The sequence below is a fragment of the Oryx dammah genome, unplaced genomic scaffold, assembly GCF_014754425.2.
Source record: "Oryx dammah isolate SB20612 unplaced genomic scaffold, SCBI_Odam_1.1 HiC_scaffold_29, whole genome shotgun sequence".
NCBI classification, from domain to species: domain Eukaryota; kingdom Metazoa; phylum Chordata; class Mammalia; order Artiodactyla; family Bovidae; genus Oryx; species Oryx dammah.
The window spans coordinates 19,592,264-19,613,786 of NW_024070213.1; the positions used below are offsets into that span (position 1 = coordinate 19,592,264).

Sequence of the window (21,523 nt, forward strand, 5' to 3'; positions counted from 1 at the left end):
AAACTATAATCTTCAAGCTTAGCTATATCTTAAATTTGGTTAAGATCGCAAGAAAGAGTATACTAGGTGCTGTCTGTTTGGACATTTGCATCTGTATACTATCTCCAGTACAGCTCCTATTAATACTTCATTAAAATGGCTGTAGAGAAATTAGGAAAATGTAGAGAAGTAGTTCCTAATACAAGGCTTCCCTGATGGTTCAGTGGTAAAGAATCCGCTTGACAATGCAGGAGGTGTGGGTTTGATCCTTAGGTTGGGAAGATCCCCAGGAAAAGGAAATGGTGATCAACTCCTGTGCTCTTGCCTGGAAAATCCCGTGGATAGAGGAGCCTGGTAAGCTACAGTCTATGGGGCCATAGAGAGTTGGACATGACTTAGCAACTAAATAACAGTCACTAACACCGACAGCCAATGCTGCCTTTTTCCATCTGGGTTTCCCTGATAGCTGAGTTGGTACAGAATCTGCCTGTAATACAGGAGACCCCAGTTTGATTCCTGAGTGGGGAAGATGCCCTGGAGAAGGGGCAAGCTACCCACTCCAGTATTCTTGGGCTTCCCTTATGGCTCAGCTGATAAAGGATCCACCTGCAATGTTGGAGACCTGGGTTCAATCCCTGGGTTGGGAAGATCCCCTGGAAAAAAGGAAAGGCTACCCACTCCAGTATTCTGACCTAGAGAAATCCATGGACTGTATAGTTCACGGGGCTGCAAAGAGTCAGACATGACTGAACGACTTAAACTTATTCCCGTCTGCCAAACACTCAGCTCCTAGAGCGAGATTGTCACATAAGAGGAACATGTCATGCATTCACTGCCAGCATCAGAGCTGTGGTCAGAGAATTTGCCCAGGAAAATATAAACAGCCCTCAAAGACGTTCACATTCTCATTCCTGAACCTGTGAATATGTGACCTTGTATGTCACGTCCCTGGTGACTCAGATGGTAAAGAATCTGCCTGCAATGGGGAGAACCAGGTTTGATCCCTGGGTCAGAAAGATACTCTGAAGAAGGGAATGGTTATGTATTCCAATACATTTGCTGGAAAAATCTTTTGGACAGAGGAGCCTGGCGGGCTACAGTCCATGAGGTCACAAGAGTCAGACACGAATGAGTGAGTAACTTATGTCATATTCCCAGTGAGGTATTTAACTGTTTAAACCCATTTCATGTGCAGGCTGTATATTCTCAGCCTGCTTATTTAACTTCTATGCAGAGTACATCATGAGAAATGCTGGGCTGGAAGAAGCACAAGCTGGAATCAAGATTGCCAGCAGAAATATCAATAACCTCAGATATGCAGATGACACCACCCTTATGGCAGGAAGTGAAGAGGAACTAAAAAGCCTCTTGATGAAAGTGAAAGTGGAGAGTGAAAAAGTTGGCTTAAAGCTCAACATTCAGAAAACTAAGATCATGGCATCTGGTCCCATCATTTCATGGGAAATAGATGGGGAAACCATGTCAGACTTTATATTTTTGGGCTCCAAAATCACTGCAGATAGTGACTGCAGCCAGGAAATTAAAAGACGCTTACTCCTTGGAAGGAAAGTTATGACCAACCTAGACAGCATATTAAAAAGCAGAGACATTACTTTGTCAACAAAGGTCTGTCTAGTTAAGGCTATGGTTTTTCCAGTGGTCATGTATGGATGTGAGAGTTGGACTATAAAGAAAGCTGAGCGCCAAAGAATTGATGCTTTTGAACTGTGGTGTTGGAAAAGACTCTTGAGAGTCCCTTGGACTGCAAGGAGATCCAACCAGTCCATCGTAAAGGAGATCAGCCTTGGGTGTTCATTGGGAGGACTGATGTTGAAGCTGAAACTCCAGTACTTTGGCCACCTGATGCGAAGAGCTGACTCATTGGAAAAGACCCTGATGCTGGGAAAGATTGAGAGCAGGAAGAGATGAGGACGACGGAGGATGAGATGGTTGGATGGCATCACAGACTCGATGGACATGGGTTTGGGTGGACTCCGGGAGTTGGTGATGGACAGGGAGGACTGGCGGGCTGCGGTTCATGGGGTCTCAGAGTCAGACACGACTGAATGACTAAACTGAACTGAATTATAAACAATAGTCTTGCTTCTTTATTTTTTTATTTAAATAACCTTCTTGCAGATTGTTCCATGTCAGCATATAAAGAGCTATCTCACTTTTTGTAAAAAATTGCAAATATTACGATAAAATTTAACTGCTTACTTGATAAAATATTCTCAGAGAAATGTTAACCTGTCTCATTGGGATTATATATATATTTTTCTTTTCCCTTTTATTCCTTCTGACTTTTGCTTTATGCATCTTTGTTTCTTTGCTGTTAAGGTAGCTAATGGTTTATGATGTCTATCTTCTTTGTGAATTGTACCTTTTATTATTAAAAATATTTATCTTTGTTTCATTTAAAATAAATAACTTTTTAAAAATTTAACTGCTTATTTCAATGGATATTCAGTTTTGTCCCAGAATTTGGTAATTATAGAAAAATTCTCCAATAAATAGCATGATATACTGTATCATTTGCCATAGAGCATATCTATAATATAAATCTCCTGCAGTGCTATATCTGGTCAAAAAAATGTAAATTAAGTTTTGATAGATATTTAGTGTTTAATAGAGCTTATGCACTTACTATCCCGAAATATCATCATTCAAAAGTGCCTGCTTCCCTACATCTTTACAAACAAAATGTGTTATGAATCTGTTTGATTTTACCAATAAAGCCTTTACCAATGGAAAGAGTTGTCTTGAGTCATTTAAATTTACAATTTCCTATTATTTGTGACACCAAGCATTTCTTTTTGGTACTTCTTTTATTTAAACTATCTGTTCATGTCATCGTGGGTTAATAACATGAACATAATTTTGAGCAAAAAATAAGATACAAAATAGTTTATTCTATAAAATTCCATTTATTTATACAGTATCTCTAATCTCTGCTGTTATAAATTAGGACAGAATTTATTTTAGAGAGGATTTATTCCTAGAAGGTATAATAATGGGAATGAATACTAGTTACCATGGTGAGAAGTCATTCCTAGAGACAATGTCCAAGAGGCATTTCTCAAGTGCTTGTAATATTAACACATTATTGACCAGGGGATTTTTGCAGACACTAATGTTTGTGGTTGGTGATTTGTTACATAAGTGAATATTGAAACATCTTCAGTCACTAAAGTTTCAGTAACAAAAGATATATCAATATGTTTCTGGTCAAAACCTTGTTAATTATCTGGTGCTAGTTACTTGGGTGTTGTATTGTTTCCTAGGGCTTCTGTAACAAAGTAGCACAACTTGAGTGTCTTTTTTCCACAGCTCTATGAAGATAGAATTTCAAAATAAAGGTGTCAGCAGATCCTACATATGAACAGATTTGATTAGGCTTCTCTCTAAAGAGAGAAGTAGCTTGATCATATCTACCAAGACCTATTTCAAATAAATTCATATTCTCAGGTACTGGGGGATTAGGACCTTAACATATATTTATATGTTAGGATCTCAACATATGAATATAAAACAAGTATATTTATTTTGTTAAAATTAAATAAGCTCTACATTAATAGTCTGTGCAGCTTTCTGCATGTTTTATTTACACTATGAATTTGTTTAATATAATAGATGTTTCCATTTGCATTAGGAAAAAATTTAAATACCTAGGAGTATCTGGAGTAAATAAGATAGTCACTATTTCTATGTAGAAAATTATGAAGTTTACTGAAAATTATTAAAGAAGGTATAAATTACTAGTGATATCTCTTGCCAATTCATTGAAATATTTACTTACATTATAAATATGCAAATTCTGCCCAAAGTAATCTAAACACTTGGTGTAACTAAAACAAACACCCTATCATTGTTTATTCTAGAGCTTAATCAATTATTTCTAAAAATTTATAGTAGGGCAAAGAGCCTAGAATAGATATTTTATTCCTAAAACTGAAGAATGGTAAGAGAGAATTCAGCGTGGTAAATACAAAGCTACATATGATAAAAGCGACCTTAATTTAGATACTTGATAATGAAATAAGTCAGACAGAGACAAATAAATATTACATGATATCACATACATATGGAATCTGAAAAAGCCAAATTCAGAGAACAGAGAGAGAAATGATTGTCACCAGGAACTGGGAGTGGACTGTGGAAATACTAATCAAAGGACATAAATTTCCAGTTATAAGATTAACAGGTTCTAGGGATCTAATGTACAGTATGAAGAATAAGATAATAATATTGCAGTATATACTTGGAAGTTGCTAATAAACTAGATCTTGAAAGTTTTCATCACAAAAAAGAAATGTACGTCTGTGATAGGACAGACGTGCTAGGTAATGCAATGATGACAGTCACTTTGCAATAGAAATGTGTCAGATCAACATGCTTGACTTACTCAATGTTGCATGTTGATTGTATCTCAGTAAAACTGTGGAATAAAGTCTTTGTGTCTATCAAAGAGATACTACTTAAAAAGTGGGGAAAAAAGTGACAACATAAAAATGTTTGCTGCAAATGTAACCAACAATATGGGGACAGCCCCACCTACCAGTGTCCCCTAGTAGTCATCCTATGCTATCCACAGAGTCACCTCTGGAGCACATGGCTCCGATGACCAGAAGGGTCTGCTGCTGGCCCCACAGGACGTCTCTTACATAAGACCACCTCTCCAAGAGCAAGACACAGGACCAAGCTACCTAATACAGGGAAGTAAACACAGAGAATTACAGAAAATGATAGACAAAATGTTCTAAATGAAAGAGCAAGGTAAAATCACAGAAAAAGAAGTAAGGTGGATATGGCCAATCTACCCAACAGAGTTCAAGAAAATGATTATAGAGACACTCAGTGAGCTCAGGAGAAGAAAGGATGAGCACAGTATTTTTAACAGAGAGTTAGAAAATAACAGAAGAAACACACAGAGCTGTAGAATTCAAGGAATCAACAACAGATTAGATGCCATATGAACAGTTCAGTAGTCTGGAAGAGAGAGTAGAGAAAAGCACTTAAGTTGAACAGAAAAGGAAAAAAAGGAGAAAAGACTTCTAAAAATTGAGGACAGTTTAAGACACACATTAAGAAATGTCAAGTGCACGAACAGTTGCATCATACAGATCCCAGTAAGAGACGGGGCAGAAAACGCACATGAAGAAATAGGAGCAGAAAACTTCCCTAACCCGAGAAACAAATATCCCTGTCTGGGAGGACAGACGGTACAAAAACATATGAACCCAGAGGGGTCCTCCAGGAAACACATTATAAAGATATTGGCAAAAATTAAAAATAAAAAGAGAATATTAGTAATAAAATCATCAAGGGAAAAGCAACTGGTATTGTACAAGGGAGAGGCTTCCCTGGTAGCTCAGCTGGTAAAGAACCTACCCGCAATGCAGGAGACCTGGGTTCGGTCCCTGGGTTGGGAAGATCCCCTGGAGAAGGGAAAGGCTACCCACTCCAGTATTCTTGGCCTGGAGAATCCCCATGGACAGAGGAGCCTGGCAGGCTACAGTCCATGGGATTGCAAAGAGTCAGACAAGACTGAGTGACTAAGCACAGCGCAGCAAAGTACAATGTACAAGGGAACTCCCACAAGACTATCATTTGGCTTTTCAACAGAAACTTTGCAGGTCAAAAGATAGGAATGCTATATGCAAATTGAATAAAGGAAGTTCAGATCAACATGATGGAGTAAAAGGACATAAAGCTCACCTACTCCTTCACAACATGTCAAAAATACATCCACATGTGGAACAATTCTCACTGAAACCTAACTGGAAACTAGCAAAAGGACTCCTGTTTAACCAAGACTGTAAGAAAGATACACAAATAATCAAGTAGGAAGGGAAGAGAAGTGCTTGGGTCAGGACTGGAGTGGACTCAGAGGAAAAGGGAGATTATACGGATGGAGACCCACTCTTGGGATTGAATGGGTCAAGCCATGGATTGGGTGTCACAGTCTGGAGTCCTATATGGGGCAGACAAGTACCTGTGACTGATTGTAAGACTACTAAAACAGATGGAAGGGCTGTGGGAAGCGTGGGCTTTATTCTTAAGGAGAATGCATGAACATAGGCATCTGGTTTGACTCCAAGACTGGACAGACAAAGGTTTATAAACTTGCTATTTCTTGTTTTTCCATTAAACCTCACCTATGTGGTTTACCACTGTAAACCTCTTGAACAATCTTAAATGTCTATTTCATGCCAGAACCCTAATTGATATAAGTAGAAGCCCTTTTTAGTTTTATATCCCTAATTTTTACAATTTTTTAGTTCATAAAGGATGTTTGCTAACTTTATTACATAAATAATTACTAATATGAGCTCTCATAAGGAGACTACACACTCCCAAGGAATTTATGGGTGGTAAAGTTTCCTCACTTTGAGTACATTTAAAATTTGGAAATGTAACTGAAGTATTGTGCATGCGTTAAAAAAAAGTTTAGGTAATAACTAATAAAATTTTATAAAGCAGCAACATATTTTATGCTCTTTAATTAATTAGGATTCACTAACAAGCCTCTTGATGAAAGTGAAAAAGGAGAGTGAAAAAGTTGGCTTAAAGCTCAACATTCAGAAAACGAAGATCATGGCATCCAGTCCCATCACTTCATGGGAAATAGATGGGGAAACAGTGGAAACAGTGTCAGACTTATTTTTTTAGGCTTCAAAATCACTGCAGATGGTGACTGCAGCCATGAAATTAAAAGACGCTTACTCCTTGGAAGAAAAGTTATGACCAACCTAGATAGCATATTAAAAAGCAGAGACATTACTTTGCCAACAAAGGTCCATCTCATCAAGGCTATGGTTTTTCCAGTAGTCATGTATGGATGTGAGAGCTGGACTGTGAAGAAGGCTGAGCGCCAAAGAATTGATGCTTTTGAACTGTGGTGTTGGAGAAGACTCTTGAGAGTCCCTTGGACTGCAAGGAGATCCAACCAGTCCAATCTGAAGGAGATCAACCCTGGGATTTCTATGGAAGGAATGATGCTAAAGCTGAAGCTCCAGTACTTTGACCACCTCATGCGAAGAGTTGACTCATTGGAAAAGACTCTGATGCTGGGAGGGATTGGGAGCAGGAGGAGAAGGGGACGACCCAGGATGAGATGGCTGGATGGCATTACTGACTTGATGGACGTGAATCTGAGTGGACTCCGGGAGTTGGTGATGGACAGGGAGGCCTGGCATGCTGCGATTCATGGGGTCGCAAAGAGTCGGACTTGATTGAGTGACTGAACTGAACTGAACAACTTGTATTAGCAAAATTGAGGTGCTATACACTAAACTCACACACGTAACTTTTCCCAGATGAACAGTCAGCAGCATAAACATAATTTCCATCAATATATGCACAACCATCTTTCTCCATTTTCAGGAATTCAAACCTGTAGAAAAATTAAAGCAATAAAATCTTCAAATGCCAATTTTATTTCAAGCTTAAAATTAACAAAACAAACAATGAGAAAGAATAAAAGAACAAATTAAACAAATAAAATAAGAACAAACCCCTGAAGATTGACAGTCTTTAAACTAAGTTTAGCAGTTGATACTAAACAGTATCTAATCCTGTTTGTTTAAATAGAATTATAAGCCAAATGACAATTTATAAGCCAAAGGAAATCAATCCTGAATATTCATTGGAAGAACTGATGCTGAAGCTGAAGCTCCAATACTTTGGCCACCTGATGTGAAGAGCTGACACACTGGAAAAGACCCTGACATGGGGAGAGATTAAGGGCAAGAGGAGAAGAGGGCGATAGAGGGTGAGATGGTGGGATGGCAGCCCTGACCCAATGGACATGACTTTGAGCAAACCCAGAGAGTTAGTGAAGGATAGGGAAGATAGCCCATGGGGTCACAGAATCGGAAATGACTTAGTGACTGGACAACAAGAAAAGCAAACCACAAATGATAAAAAGTGAAGTGAAGTGAAGTCACTCAGTTGTGCCCGACTCTTTGCGACCCCGTGGATAGTAGCCTGCATCAAGCTCCTCCTTCCATGGGATTTTCAAGGCAAGAATACTGGAGTGGGTTGCCATTTCCTTCTCCAGGGAATATTCCCAACCCAGGGATCGAACCCAGGTCTCTCACATTGTAGACAGACGCTTACAAATGATAAAACTATGATAGAAATGTGTAGATTTATAAACTTGCCTGAAACTATGCCCAAATTTCTCCTAAGAAGAGTCCAGTAAAGTTAATAATGTAAAGGTTCTAAATCTCAGATTATTTAGAAAGAACTGGCACTTTTTCCCCAATTAAATCCCACAGATTGATCCTCAAAAAACATAATGTTTTCCTTTATCTTGGTTGCTGTTTCTGTTCCCTACACACATAACACACACACAAAAACCCCAGATATAATCTCAGAAAAGCTCAATTATCAAAACACTGTACATACAGGTTTTCAATAACTGTGGTGCCATCTTCCCATAACCAGGATTCACTTGTTTCACTGAATTTGAGACCTGTCCATCCTTTTACTTCAAGCATTGATAAAATTTCCTATTTGCAAAAAACCATAAATGTGTACATATTATAATTCACTCCTTTCTGACTCAAAGATTACTGATTAAATTTCTCCCAAGGGCTTGCACACATCCACTTAGTATTAATAAGATTTTTTTCTCAAGATATCTCATTTATTAATGTGCTTTTTTCCTAGCATTAAATGTTCAAAAAATGGAGTTTTTCTAATTTCTCCCTAATAAAATTGAGTCAAAGAAACAAAATATCATTGACTTTTGAGAACTTCAGTTTTCCCAAATTATACCATCATCACTAATGTTTTCAAACCAAATACAGTTACAGTATAACAACAACAACAACAAAAACAAACAAATAAACAAAAGCAGAAATGTTTCCCCTATGAGCTCTCCCTTGATATCCATCTTTAGAAGGTGGGTATTTAGCTCTTCACAGGCAGCATGGCTCTCCATCCAGGTTTTGGTTTTACTCGAAAGATGATAATAACTACTTCCAAATCCAATCCAGTGAGTTGAACAATGGTCACAGGAACATTCTAGAAAGTAAAAATATATTTAATGTGTACTCTGTACAATAAGTCACTACTACTAATGCAATTCCCATATCTTCCTGTCTGTTATACAGATGGATATTAGGTAGAAAGCAAAATAAGCATTTTTTTGGTCAGATTTCTGGGCAAGTTTTAAACAAAACCATAGCTAGCTTCAGCAATATGTGAACCATGAACTTCCAGATGTTCAAGCTGGTTTTAGAAAAGGCAGAGGAACCAGAGATCAAATTGCCAACATTCGATGGATCATTGAAAAAGCGAAAGAGTTCCAGAAAAAACATTTATTTCTGCTTTATTGACTATGCCAAAGCCTTTGACTGTGTGGATCACAATAAACTGCAGAAAATTCTGAAAGAGATGGGAATACCAGACCACCTGACCTGCCTCTTGAGAAACCTGTATGCAGGTCAGGAAGCAACAGTTAGAACTGGACATGGAACAACAGACTGATTCCAAATAGGAAAAGGAATACATCAAGGCTGTATATTGTCACCCTGCTTATTGAACTTCTATGCAGAGTACATCATGAGAAACACTGGGCTGGAGGAAGCACAAGCTGGAATCAAGATTGCCGGGAGAAATATCAATAACCTCAGATATGCAGATGACACCATCCTTATGGCAGAAAGCGAAGAACTAAAGAGCCTGTTGATGTAGTCAAAGAGGAGTGTGAAAAAGCTGGTTTAAAACTCAACATTCAGAAAACTAAAATCATGGATCTGGTCCCATCACTTGATAGCAAACAGATGGGGAAAAAGTGAAAACAGTGAGAGACTTTACTTTTGGGGGCTCCAAAATCACTGCAGATGGTGACAGCAGGCATTAAATTAAAAGACGCTTGCTCCTTAGAAGAAAAGTTATTACCAACCTAGACAGTATATTAAAAAGCAGAGACATTACTTTGCCAACAAAGGTCTGTCTAGTCAAAGCTGTGGTTTTTCCAGTAGTCTTGTATGGATGTGAGAGCTGGACTATAAAGAAAGCTGAGCACTGAAGAATTGATGCTTTTGAACTATGGTGTTGGAAAAGACTCTTGAGAGTCCCTTGGCCTGCAAGGAGATCCAACCAGTCCATCCTCAGGGAAATCAGTCCTGAATATTCATTGGAAGGACTGATGTTGAAGCTGAAACTCCAATGCTTTGGCCACCTTATTAGAATAACTGACTCATTTGAAAAGACCCAGATGCTGGGAAAGATTGAAGGCAAGAGGAGAAGGGGATGACAGAGGATGAGATGGTTGGATGGCATCACCAACTCAGTGGACATGAGTTTGAGTGAACTCCAGGAGTTGGTGATGGACAGGGAGGCCTGGTGTGCTGATGTCCGTGGGGTCACAAAGAGTTGGACATGACTGAGAAACTGACCTGAACTGAATTTTCAAACCAGGTGAATGAAAGGAAAACAAAAACACAAGCCATATAAATGGCTAATATTTGGCATTTATAGATTTTATTTTTTCTAAGAGCCATCAAACAGGTTCAAAAACAATAACTGATTCTAACAGAAACTAGTAGCTGTGTTGTCTAGTCTCCTGTTTCTTGAATCTATTGGGATGTTCCCTTTTTATTCAGGCAATTTATTTTTAATAAAACTTGAAATTAGTTTTTTCTTCCATCTTTTTCATACTTTGACTTTTCTCCTTTCATAAATGTTTGTCTCTAATTTCTTAGAGAATGCTAATCTAAATTATTTTCATGTCATGCTTGAATTACTCCATTATTGTCATAATTTTTCTTTTCTTTTTAACTGCTTAGAAGGAATGTTCATGGGTAATACTCATGGGTAATGCTTTTGGTTGATATAGGAGCCCTACCCTTCTGTTTCTTGTGTGTGTGTGTGTGGAAAGACAGTTTGTTTCTTGGCAAATGAATCGTTCCTGAAAATCCAACCCTGTAATGAAAATGCAATGATTTCCCCAAAAGGATAGCAGAGGGGGAAATCCCAACTTCCTGGAAAGACAGTCTCAATTAGGAATAGATATATCTTTTTCTTTATAAGTGCTGAATTTACTGATAAGGATTTGAGTAAACTTGCAATAAAAAGCAACTTTCTATATCGTGGCCACTGAATCTGGATGTACAATAAATACTAATGTAAAATATATATGCTTGTAATTTCAAAAATGGTAATCATCTCCATCAGAGAAAGTGAGAAAGAAAAATTTCTGAAGAGATACAACTCCCTGACTTTTCATTTATTTTCTTTCTACCTTTTAGACATACTTCACCCATTTCTCACACCTTCACCTCAATATAATTTAAATCCCTTTTTTCTCCTAATAAGAATCAAATCACAAACAATACTCACACACATTACACTTTGAGTATTTTCACATTCTCCAATATTATCTTTCTTCTTTTGCCCAATATTAATTTTTCCTTAATGAAAAAATGACCATACTATAAAATGATATTTTTCTATCATGACTGACTAAAGATTTGTAGATGTCAGGAAAATAAACTCTTTAGCCCCAGTAATCAATATTAGAATTAGACTGAACAGAGAGAATACTCACCACTATTTTTAGAAGATAGAGTGGGAATAGTTGATATTTTTTGGTTTTGGTCTTCTCTGTTAGAAAATACTATGACAAAAATCATGATAGTAATTAGTTCTCTTTAGGAAAAAATATTAAGACAATGTAAAAATTCAGTCCTGATTTCAAATCATTGAAACATGTTGCTGATATACTGATTGTAATAAGAACAGATATTTTCTCAATTACTTACAGTTTGCAAGCAAGACACGCAGTGTTATCATCAGGACCACACACAAGATCCCAAGACTCCAAGCTAACACTTGCCACTTTGTAGATCGGTGGTGTGACACTAAAGGAAAGAGAAACAATGACGAAGCTTCATCGTTTCTCAGAAAACATCAAATATAAAACTGAACACCAAAATGTTTCACTCTCAGAGGGAAATCATTCATTTTTTAAATTCTTGAATGTGTTCATCCTGAATAAAACCATTTCTTAGCCACAATTGGAACTCTAATTTTTCCTTACTCAAATTTCCTCCCTAATAGGTTCTTCTTGATCTCACTTCTTATCCTGCTTGAGGCTCCAGGTATGTCACCTGAACCACCTCCACCATCATCTTTGAGCCTCTTTTGCCTATGATTTTATAAATTATTAACTCTGAGCACTCTGCAAATATACTTTCTTCTAGTAAACTCAGAAATGAAATACATCTAGATAGAGAAAATAATGTCCTGTGCTTAGTCGGTCAGTTGTGTTCAACTCTTTGGGAACCCATGACTGTAGCCTGCCAGGCTCATCTGTCCACGGGGATTCTCCAGGCAAGAATATTGGAGTGGGTTGCCACTTCCTTCTCCAAGGGGTCTTCCAATCCCAGGGATCAAACCCAGGTCTCCCGCATGGCAGGCAAATTCTTTACCATCTGAGCCACCAGGGAAGCCCAAGAATACTGAAGTGGGTGGACTATCCCTTCTCCAGCAGAACGTTCCAAGCCAGAAATTGAACTGGGGTATCCTGCATTGCAGGTGGATTCTTTACCAGCTGAACTACCAAGAAGCATGAAGTGAAGGGAAGTGAAGTGAAGTGAAGTGAAGTGAAGTCGCTCAGTCGTGTCCGACTCTTCGTGACCCCATGGACTGTAGCCTACCAGGCTCTTCCATCCATGGGATTCTCCAGGCAAGAATATTGGAGTGGGTTGCCATTTCCTTCTCCAATGCATGAAAGTGAAAAGTCAAAGTGAAGTCGCTCAGTCGTGTCCGACTCTTCATGACCCCATGGACTGCAGCCTATCAGGCTTCTCCGTCCATGAGATTTTCCAGGCGAGAGCACTGGAGTGGGGTGCCATTGCCTTCTATAGTGTTATGCAAATAAAAATATTAATTATAAATCCATTTAACATTAACATTCTTTTATTAGTCAATCATTCAGTATATCAGTCAAAAGGGAAGTAACAAAATACATTATTATCTTTTGTCAAGAAATAGCTGTCATAAATTTTATAAAGATATATGAGCATGTTCACCAAGTTTTGGATTCCCTTGTGGCTCAGACAGTAAAGAATCCCCCTGCAATGTGATAGACCTGGGTTCAATTCCCTGGTTGGGAAGGTCCCCTGGAGAAGGGCATGGCAACCCACTCCATGGCAATACTTGCTTGGAGAATCCCCGTGGACAGAGGAGCCTGGCGGGCTGCAGTCCATGGGGTCGCAAAAAGTCAGACACAACTGAGCGATTAGGCACACACCAAGTTTCAGCATAATATTAGAAAATGTTTCTGTCAAAAAGTGGCATCGTACATAAAATTGGAGGAAAATAAAAATTCATTATTCCTTAAAGTAGGAGAAGCATGGGGGATGGAGAGAGGGTGTCTTCAACTTGGAGAAGCAATCTCTGTAAACACTTTTAAGTGACAGGAAGCTTGGAACTGAAATACAATCTAGTGGAGCTCAGTAAAGGAGGGAATGGAGATGGAGAGATAGTCTGTAGGACTAGAGGACTATTTTTTTTTTTTAACCTTCAGAACAATAGAAAATTTTGTAGGAACTTTGTTTAAAAAGTCATGATCATTTTGCTTGAAATATAAGGAAAGGATTGAAAAGTGGAAGATGTGAGACTTTTGAGAGTCTGTCTCAGTAATCTCTATGAAAACATATGAATCTCAGTCCAAGAGAGAAGCAGGTCAGCTTGAACACACTACTTGAATGTGAGGAGTGAAACTTTACTTTCAGGCTTTGAGATTAAGCAACGAGGGAGCTAAATACTAAATTCAATCCTCTTAGTTTTGGTCAACTTCTGCCCCAAGTCCTCCAGATAGTTAAAAAAAAAAAAAAAAAAAATCAAGCCTCGGAGAAGCTCTATGCAAACACCAAGATTTTTCTCTTATTTTATCGAAATAGTTGAGGCTATGAATTTCTTTAACTTGCCCACTCCTAGTATGTACATGTGTGTGTATATATATTCATATATTCATACCCTGTTGTCATTGTCTTTTTATTTCAGAAGATGAGCAATTTCTCTATGATTCAAGTCACAACCTTTTACATATCCTATTTATTCCATGCCACCCAGTCTCCCTTAGAGCATTTATTATCTAAGAGAAAATTATCTTTTTGTGACCTTTTGTTCATCATCTCTTTTTTATAAACTTTATCTGAGTAGTCTATACATGGTCTCAAATTCCTCAAAATCTAACATTTTGAGATAAGGGATTCCTTGTCTTGGCTCAGGTCTTCCACTTTTCATTGTCATTTCTCTTATGTTGTTATGATCAGTGAAAATTATAAAAGTACTTTCCGGACTCTTTTTATTCTGATATTAAACTTCTTTCAATCCCTTAACTTTCAGTTGTAGCTTGTAAGCTTTTCTCCATAATCAAACAAAAACCCCAACTGCAAAATCCAAGGAAATAACTTTCCACTTACACTTTATTAGACATCGTTTTATTTCTCCTCTCTGATATGCATTTCATATGTACCTTTCTTGAGTCTTCCTCTGCTTAATTCTTACATGTTGCCTTTTTCTATGGTAGACTTTTCATTCATACCGTCTCTATTTGCAGTCCTATCTACTCACATAAGTCTTTCCTGCCCATTTCCATCTTATTTCTAGAGATTCAACCTTTCAAATCCCATTTCATTATGTATGCAGTTCAGTTGTCCTCTGAACTGATTAAGAAATGTTTCAAATGCCATACCTGATCTGACTTTTACTGGATTAAATATTTTTCTTAATGATGCTTAGGATGATTAACTACTCAGTCACTTAAGTTAGGAACCTTGCTATCTTATTCTACTAATTTCTCTCCTTTACCTCCAATATCCAAATGATGGTAGAGTCTTAAAAAACTTTACCTCCAAAACATTCTTTTTCTTTCTGTAGTCTGTTTCTCTGCTAATAGACTCTTGTTAGTTTTTTGAAGTTAAGTGATTATTGATTCTTTACCTTTATAGGTACCATTTTGTCCAGAGCAGGCCCACAGTACAAATTCAAAAATAATTGTGGAATGAGTTAGACTGAACTGAATTGAAGACTGGCATCAAGAATTATTTTTAAAATAATACACAAAAGAAGCAATAGAATTCATATAATAGTTCTTACAAGTAATGCAATTGTGTTGGAATTTGGATCAGTACAATTCTAGAAGAAATGAACATAGTGAAGGACTATTTAGGAGACAAACAATTCCACAGTAATATCCTAAAATAATCAAGGACAGTCTTGAAGATAAATAAATAGTGTAATGTGGCAATTTAATAAATATTTTGAGAGAAGTAATCTAAATGCAAGAACTGAGATCTAGTGAATAACAAAACGTAATATTATACCTTTTCTTTTTTTCCTAAACAACCATTTTCTGTACTGACAGAGAAAAAATCTGCGTGATTTCAGTTCCTTGTGTCTTGCTTGTTGTTCACTTGATACGACATTTCTCTCATTTCTTTTGGGTCTTTTTTGCTTCTGTTGAGATCTGGGAAATTTCAGTTCTGTGTGGGTTACCTCTTGCTTGTTGCCTTTGTTATCTTTGTTTTGCATATTCTTAAGCATTTTTTTTTTCTGAAAAGACTTGGATTCCTTTAGCTCAATCTTGATATCTTTCTCTTTAGTATCTATGCAATAGACAAATGTGAGGAAAAGTGTTAAGTGGTCATTGCATCAGATCAAACAGTGAAAAATTATTTCATTCTGATGTATAAGTAAACATTTAGGTATAACATTAGAAGAGTAAAAAAGGGACCAAATGAGAGATTAAATCTCTCTCCCAACATTGCAATCCTTATTTAGAAGAATGATTTTATTTTCCTTTAATATGATTATACATTTCATTTCCTCTTTTAATCGTTTTTTGAAAGGAGTAAAGTATATATATATATTTGCTTCTCAGTAGGTTTTTATGTAATGAATAATGTTAATCATGTGTAGACTATGATTAGGACATTAACAAAGAACTTATTATTTAAATTTAATATTAAAGCTTTTTAATCTCAAATCAAGTTGACATAAAGATTGTTGTATCACTGAAATAATCCATTATTCAGAAGATTCTTAATATAGGAAAAACTCTTTCAGGAACTAGGTAAATCTTACAATTGTAAAATAACAATTTATCTCTCAGTCTGTCTGCCTACCATCTTTTTCCTACTTAACCAAGTCATATTTACCTATCCACATACACACACAAGCAGAAGCAAGCACATGGACCACCTAAATTCATGAGACAATGCCAATGACCCACCAGAAATGAACAAAAGAAATAAAAAGGTAAAATATAAAATTTAAAAAAAATTATTATCTTCAAATTCATTAATAAATAAAAAAGGCTAATTGAAAGAATAAAATAACTTTTACCTGTGAAAACACTAGATAACAGATATTTTTGTATTAGCAAATGATTGTGAGTACAAAATTATTTACCAATATTTACAAAACATAAAGTATGCAAGCTTTGAAACAATTCTACTTTTAGCAATTTATCTTACAATTTTTTAAACATCCAAGTTTATACAGCACAGATTTTTTTTTCCCTTATTCTTTACTAAGAGTTGAGCTGGAAAACAGAAAACAAAAAACAAAGCTATTAGCAGATGTGTTTGTAATAAAGTGAGTTGTGAGATAAGTTAATATTTCACATTGATATATTGATTCTCTAGTACACCTTTAACTATTTAACATAAAAAATATTGATACATGAAGCAAAGTGATAGATTTGCAGTGATTAGTGTTAGGTACAGTTTTGGCAGGTTTGCATTGCTTTCCATTTTACTGAAAATTAAAGAACATGTGATAAAAGTGACTTAAAGCTGAAATTTTGAGAACTTAAAAATGTTGAAAATCAAATAATTTTATACATAGGGTATTTTCTACATCCATGGCTATTTTAAGAGTAAATTTCAGAAAAAAAAGGGATACAATTTTTTTATTAAAAAATTTTATACTTCCTTAAATTGTTTCCTGAAAGCTTTGCTCAATGATAGCAAAAATGATATTTAATTGAAGAATATATTGGTATTGTAAGAATGTAGCTGTTTAAATATTTGGTGCAATTAAACTACATTTTTTGTACCAGAGGAGGAAGAAAAATGACTATTGTTATTAAGAAAAAGTAATTAAATAAGCATGGTCTAAGAAAAGTTTAAAAGTGATATAATCACTGGAAGATGGACTATTGGTTCACACTAAAGCATTACACAGACTTAGATCACTAATTTCTCTACAATACTGAAACAAATTTCAGATAAGTCAAAATGTTAAATGTAAGACGTTAGATGATAAAGCTAATAAAGGATTAAAAGACAGTATAAGTATATAGTTACAACTTTCTAATCTCACACAGACTAGGAAAATAATTGTTACATTATAGAAATGTCATTTTTATTACTAAAATTTTTTGCCACCAATAATCACACCAAAAGATTTTTATTTCACCACTAACCAAAGAAATATGAACTAACATACTAATGATACACATTTTCACCAATAAAATCACTAAATTTAAGTCAAATGCAGTCACATAGAGTTGCACAATGTGAAAAAAAACACATTTATTTACAGGGACTTCAGGTTAATCTAAATCTTTCCCTTTGGAAATTAATTTGTTGTTATGTACCAAACCAAATAATGAAAACATCTACTGATCCAATAATTTGAAATAATGAGAAAATCATAGCTTTTTAAATAAATTTACTGGAGAAAAGAGCCCAGGTAGTTGAAAAAAATGAAAAAAAAAAAAAAAAGGAAAATTTCAAGCCAAAGAAACAAAAAAGTAAATAAATAAAAGAGATAGCTGGATTCATATACTCCATGCCATTGTTTATGAAATAAGCATGCAACATAATTTTACAAAAGCTATTTTTTCCTAAACTATCATTTAATACATTCTGAGTTACTAGTTCAAATTAATGCTAATCATTACATACATTTTTTTAACTTCTTGAGAGAAGGAAATAAATGGAAGCAATCATTACTCACTTACTTGAAGATAAATTTGTAGGAAAATCAGAGACTTAAAATAATGCAGAATTGTTGTATGTTGGAATTAGTTATGTAGTAGATTATCTGGTATAAGAACCTCTAGAGAAGGTTCTAGGTTAAAAAGCACTCTAATACTGACATAAACTTTTGTTGTCCAAAACATATGTGAAAAACTACACAGGAAGTTTTCACGTAACTGCCAATTTGTAGTTTTAACTCTCCCACAAAATAGTGACCAAGAAGTGGAAATGTTGCTTCAATACATCATGACTTTTGGTACTCTGAAAACTGTATCATAAATTACAGACTTTTTAGTTTAAAAGGTCTGCAAAAATATTAATTTAATGGCTGCTTAATAAGAATATCCCTTTATCAAAGCTGAAGCTTAATGGAAAAGAAAAATGAGCTAAATTACATATTTTATTAGATGTTACATGGAACAAGAGTATCATGGGATATGTATAAAAGTATGCAGATGCATCAGAATAGAAAGTATATTTTAGGCTTTACTGGCTAAATTAAAATAGATAATTCTTAGTAACTATTTAGTGGTAGTTGCTATCACCACCCAGAACAAAGTTTACGTTGTGCTTATTATAACATGTAATATAGTGTAGTAGAGTTTGGCATGTTATAATTAATAACTATGTAATTTGAAAGACTTCCATAGTCACCAACTTGTGGGTTAAAAAGACAACATATTATGATAAATTTCCAAGTGTGTCTCTGTTGTTAGTTTGTACCAGATGACTGAGAATCACAGTACTGATACCATCTTCCTTAAGTCACTCCCACTTACGTATGACTCTAACATTCCGTTTCCCTCCTCTCATCATGGTTTATGTGCTCCTAGGCGTTCTCGACTCATGATAATGGATCACAGTCTTCTGATTGATTCATCAGTGTCCATGTGTACTAGCCACTTACACCCTGGTCGCTCAGTTTTTCTTTCTCCCCATCCCCAAGTGACTTCCCCACTCTGCCTCAGCCAAGCCCTCCCATGGGAACATCTCAGTCCTTGTCATACCTTTAAGTGTTTCATATCAAAAAATATCTTATTAAATCTTCCCACCCTCTACAAACACTCTTACCTTTTGAGATTCCTTATTCATCTTTCTCCAACATGAAAATGCTCTGATTTCATTGACATCTCCAGCCCTGTCTCCAACGTGATCTCATTCTACTCCATCAGTATACTTCTTTCTTCACCTTCTTTCAGGTCAACCTTGATTCTCTTCTGCCAATCACTAACTTTCTTGAACATATTTTGGTCCCACTGGTTCAATAAAACCATTATCCTATGTTTGAGATAAATTATCTGTTTCTGTCTGTCAACACCTGAGAAGCCAAGTGCTTTTAGAAGAGGTAAGATTTACTACAATACAAATTCTTTGTCACCAGCACCAAATTGCTTTAATGCTGCTAGGCGTTCTATTGCTTTCTTCAGGTCATTATTCTTTCACATTCTCTGCAACTGATTTTATCACACATTCTCCATTCTTAACAAATTTCTCTTCCACACCCTCTCTTTGTTCTCAGAAGATGACCTATATCACAGAAAAAGAAAAACTAACAGATTACCTCATCTTTCTCTATATATACACACGCATTTTATCTTCTCTCCTGTTCAACAGAGGTGTTCTTCCTCTTCAATAAAGCCAATTTTAACTATATTTGAGTCTATCCACTCCACCACCCAAGAATCACACACTATTTATCACTCCACTTTCTATTTGAATATTCAATATTTTCTTAATATTATCCTTCACATCAGTTTAAAATTACATGTAATTTTTAACATCATTAGACCTCAAGCTCAATAAAAATACCATTTTTGCTCTCTATCCCTCTTAGAAAAATTCTCAAAGTGCCATTGCATTTCATTACTATTTATTACATTTTATTCTCACTACTCAAGCTATTGCATTTTGACTCCTTACTAATGACTGCTTGGCATCAGCACACTTTTAGGTCATAAGTGATCTCTGCTTTACTAAATGGATCCTTTATTTCTCTTTTAGTTGAACTTTCCATAGAATTCAACACCTTCACCACTCCTTTCTTCTTAACCATTTCTTTTTTAAATTTTTTTAAAAATATAAATTTATTTATTTTAATTGGAGGTTAATTACTTTACAATATTGTATTGGTTTTGCCATACATCAGCATGAATCCACCACAGGTATACACATGTTCCCCATCCTGAACCCCCTTCTCTCCTCCCTCCCCATACCATCCCTCTGGGTCATCTCAGTGCACCAGCCCCAAGCATCCAGTATCATGTATCGAACCTGGACTGGCGACCATTTTCGTCTTTAGTCTATATTCTCTTGGTCTCTTCATCCTCCATCCTTGTCTCAATTACTACTTATCACATGTTTACACATGTGCACATGCTGAGAAGATTTCTTCTTTAGGTTTCAGCTCACTTATTCCCTTGCCAGTTAGCGTCTCCACAAATGCCCCTAATATTAAACACTAGAACTCCACACCTTAAGAATGAAAACAAAGTAAACATATCATCATCCCACAGATGTTCCTACATTAGGAAAGGTCACCATTTTTCAAGTTGTTGAAAGAATAAGGAATCTGGAGTCCCCCTACTTATTCTCTGTATATCTATGTCAGTTACAAGATTTGGCCTATTTTAAATAAGAAATTATTCTCAAATTGTCTGCCTCTGCTATGGCCTTGTCTTTGAAAGCTTCATACACTTTTATCTTTTGGCCCTTGTTACATCATTCCACTTTAATTAAATGAATCAGTTTTCCTAACATCACTGGGTTTTCACATATCCTAATATTCTTGCCTAAATCATTCTTTGTCCTTTTCTTTACCTAACTAACTGAAATAATTCAGATTGTAAAATACCTGTTTTAATCTATACTCCCTTAAAGCTCTTCAAGGAACTCTGACACTAGGTCAGTTACCTCTATAATATCATAGCTTGATAATTTACATTTTTGAGGCAATAATCAATGCTGAAACTTATAATAATTTCTGTAGTTATTTGATATATATTTTCTCCAACAATTCTAATTTCCACAGGGATATGTCCATTGTTGTTCATCATTTTAGGCCTTGACATATAGTAGACACCCAGACATATTACTTAAATGGGTGAATCAGAAAATAAATTATAGAATACTCAACAAATTGTGCTTGAACAACTAATTATACTTTTGGTAAAATTAAACTTAGCTCCCTATATCAGGCAATGAAGTGCTAAACACAGGTAATATGTATAAGGGAATAAAGGGCTTCCCAGGAGGCACTAATGGAAAAGGACCTGCCAGTCAATGCAGGAGACCTAAGAGATGTGAGTTTGATCCCTGGGTCTGTAAAATCCCCTGGAGGAGGACATAGCAACCCACTCCAGTATTATTGCCCAGAAAATCCCATGGACAGAAGAGCTTGGCAGCTACAGTCCATAGGGTCTCAAAGAGTCAGACACGACTGAAGCAACTTAGCTTGCACACACATAAGGGAATAAAACACATAAAATGCATTTTCAATCTTTGAGAAAGGTCAAGAAAAAATAAACTGAAGA

At 35.9% G+C, this 21,523-nt stretch overlaps 2 protein-coding genes across 2 annotated transcripts in view; both read right to left on the reverse strand.

Moving 5' to 3' along the window:
* Nucleotides 1-19,531, reverse strand: part of LOC120858805 (killer cell lectin-like receptor subfamily I member 1) — a 42,214-nt gene extending 22,683 nt beyond the window's left edge. Inside the window, exon 1 of the mRNA XM_040235124.1 lies at nt 19,183-19,531. The gene's annotated coding sequence lies outside the window, so the exon portion shown is untranslated. The remainder of the gene's footprint in view (nt 1-19,182) is intronic.
* On the reverse strand, nt 4,576-19,185 carry LOC120857978 (killer cell lectin-like receptor subfamily I member 1). Its single transcript, XM_040233896.1, has 6 exons — nt 19,065-19,185; nt 15,330-15,611; nt 11,757-11,855; nt 11,543-11,611; nt 8,830-9,012; nt 4,576-4,685 (listed from the first exon to the last, which is right to left on the reverse strand). The coding sequence occupies exons 2-6, from the start codon at nt 15,547-15,549 to the stop codon at nt 4,576-4,578; spliced, it is 681 nt and encodes a 226-aa protein (XP_040089830.1). The 5' UTR covers nt 15,550-15,611; nt 19,065-19,185.
* Nucleotides 19,532-21,523: the final 1,992 nt, after the last annotated feature.

Coding starts and splice junctions, on each gene's coding strand:
- LOC120857978 (XM_040233896.1), bottom strand. CDS start 15,549: ATGCTTAAGAATATGCAAAACAAAGATAACAAAGGCAACAAGCAAGAG. Junction 9,013..11,542: donor TCTATCTTCTAAAAATAGTG/GTGAGTATTCTC, acceptor TTTACTTTCTAG/AATGTTCCTGTGACCATTGT. Junction 4,686..8,829: donor ATTTCTGCTTTTGTTTATTT/GTTTGTTTTTGT, acceptor TCCCTGTATTAG/GTAGCTTGGTCCTGTGTCTT.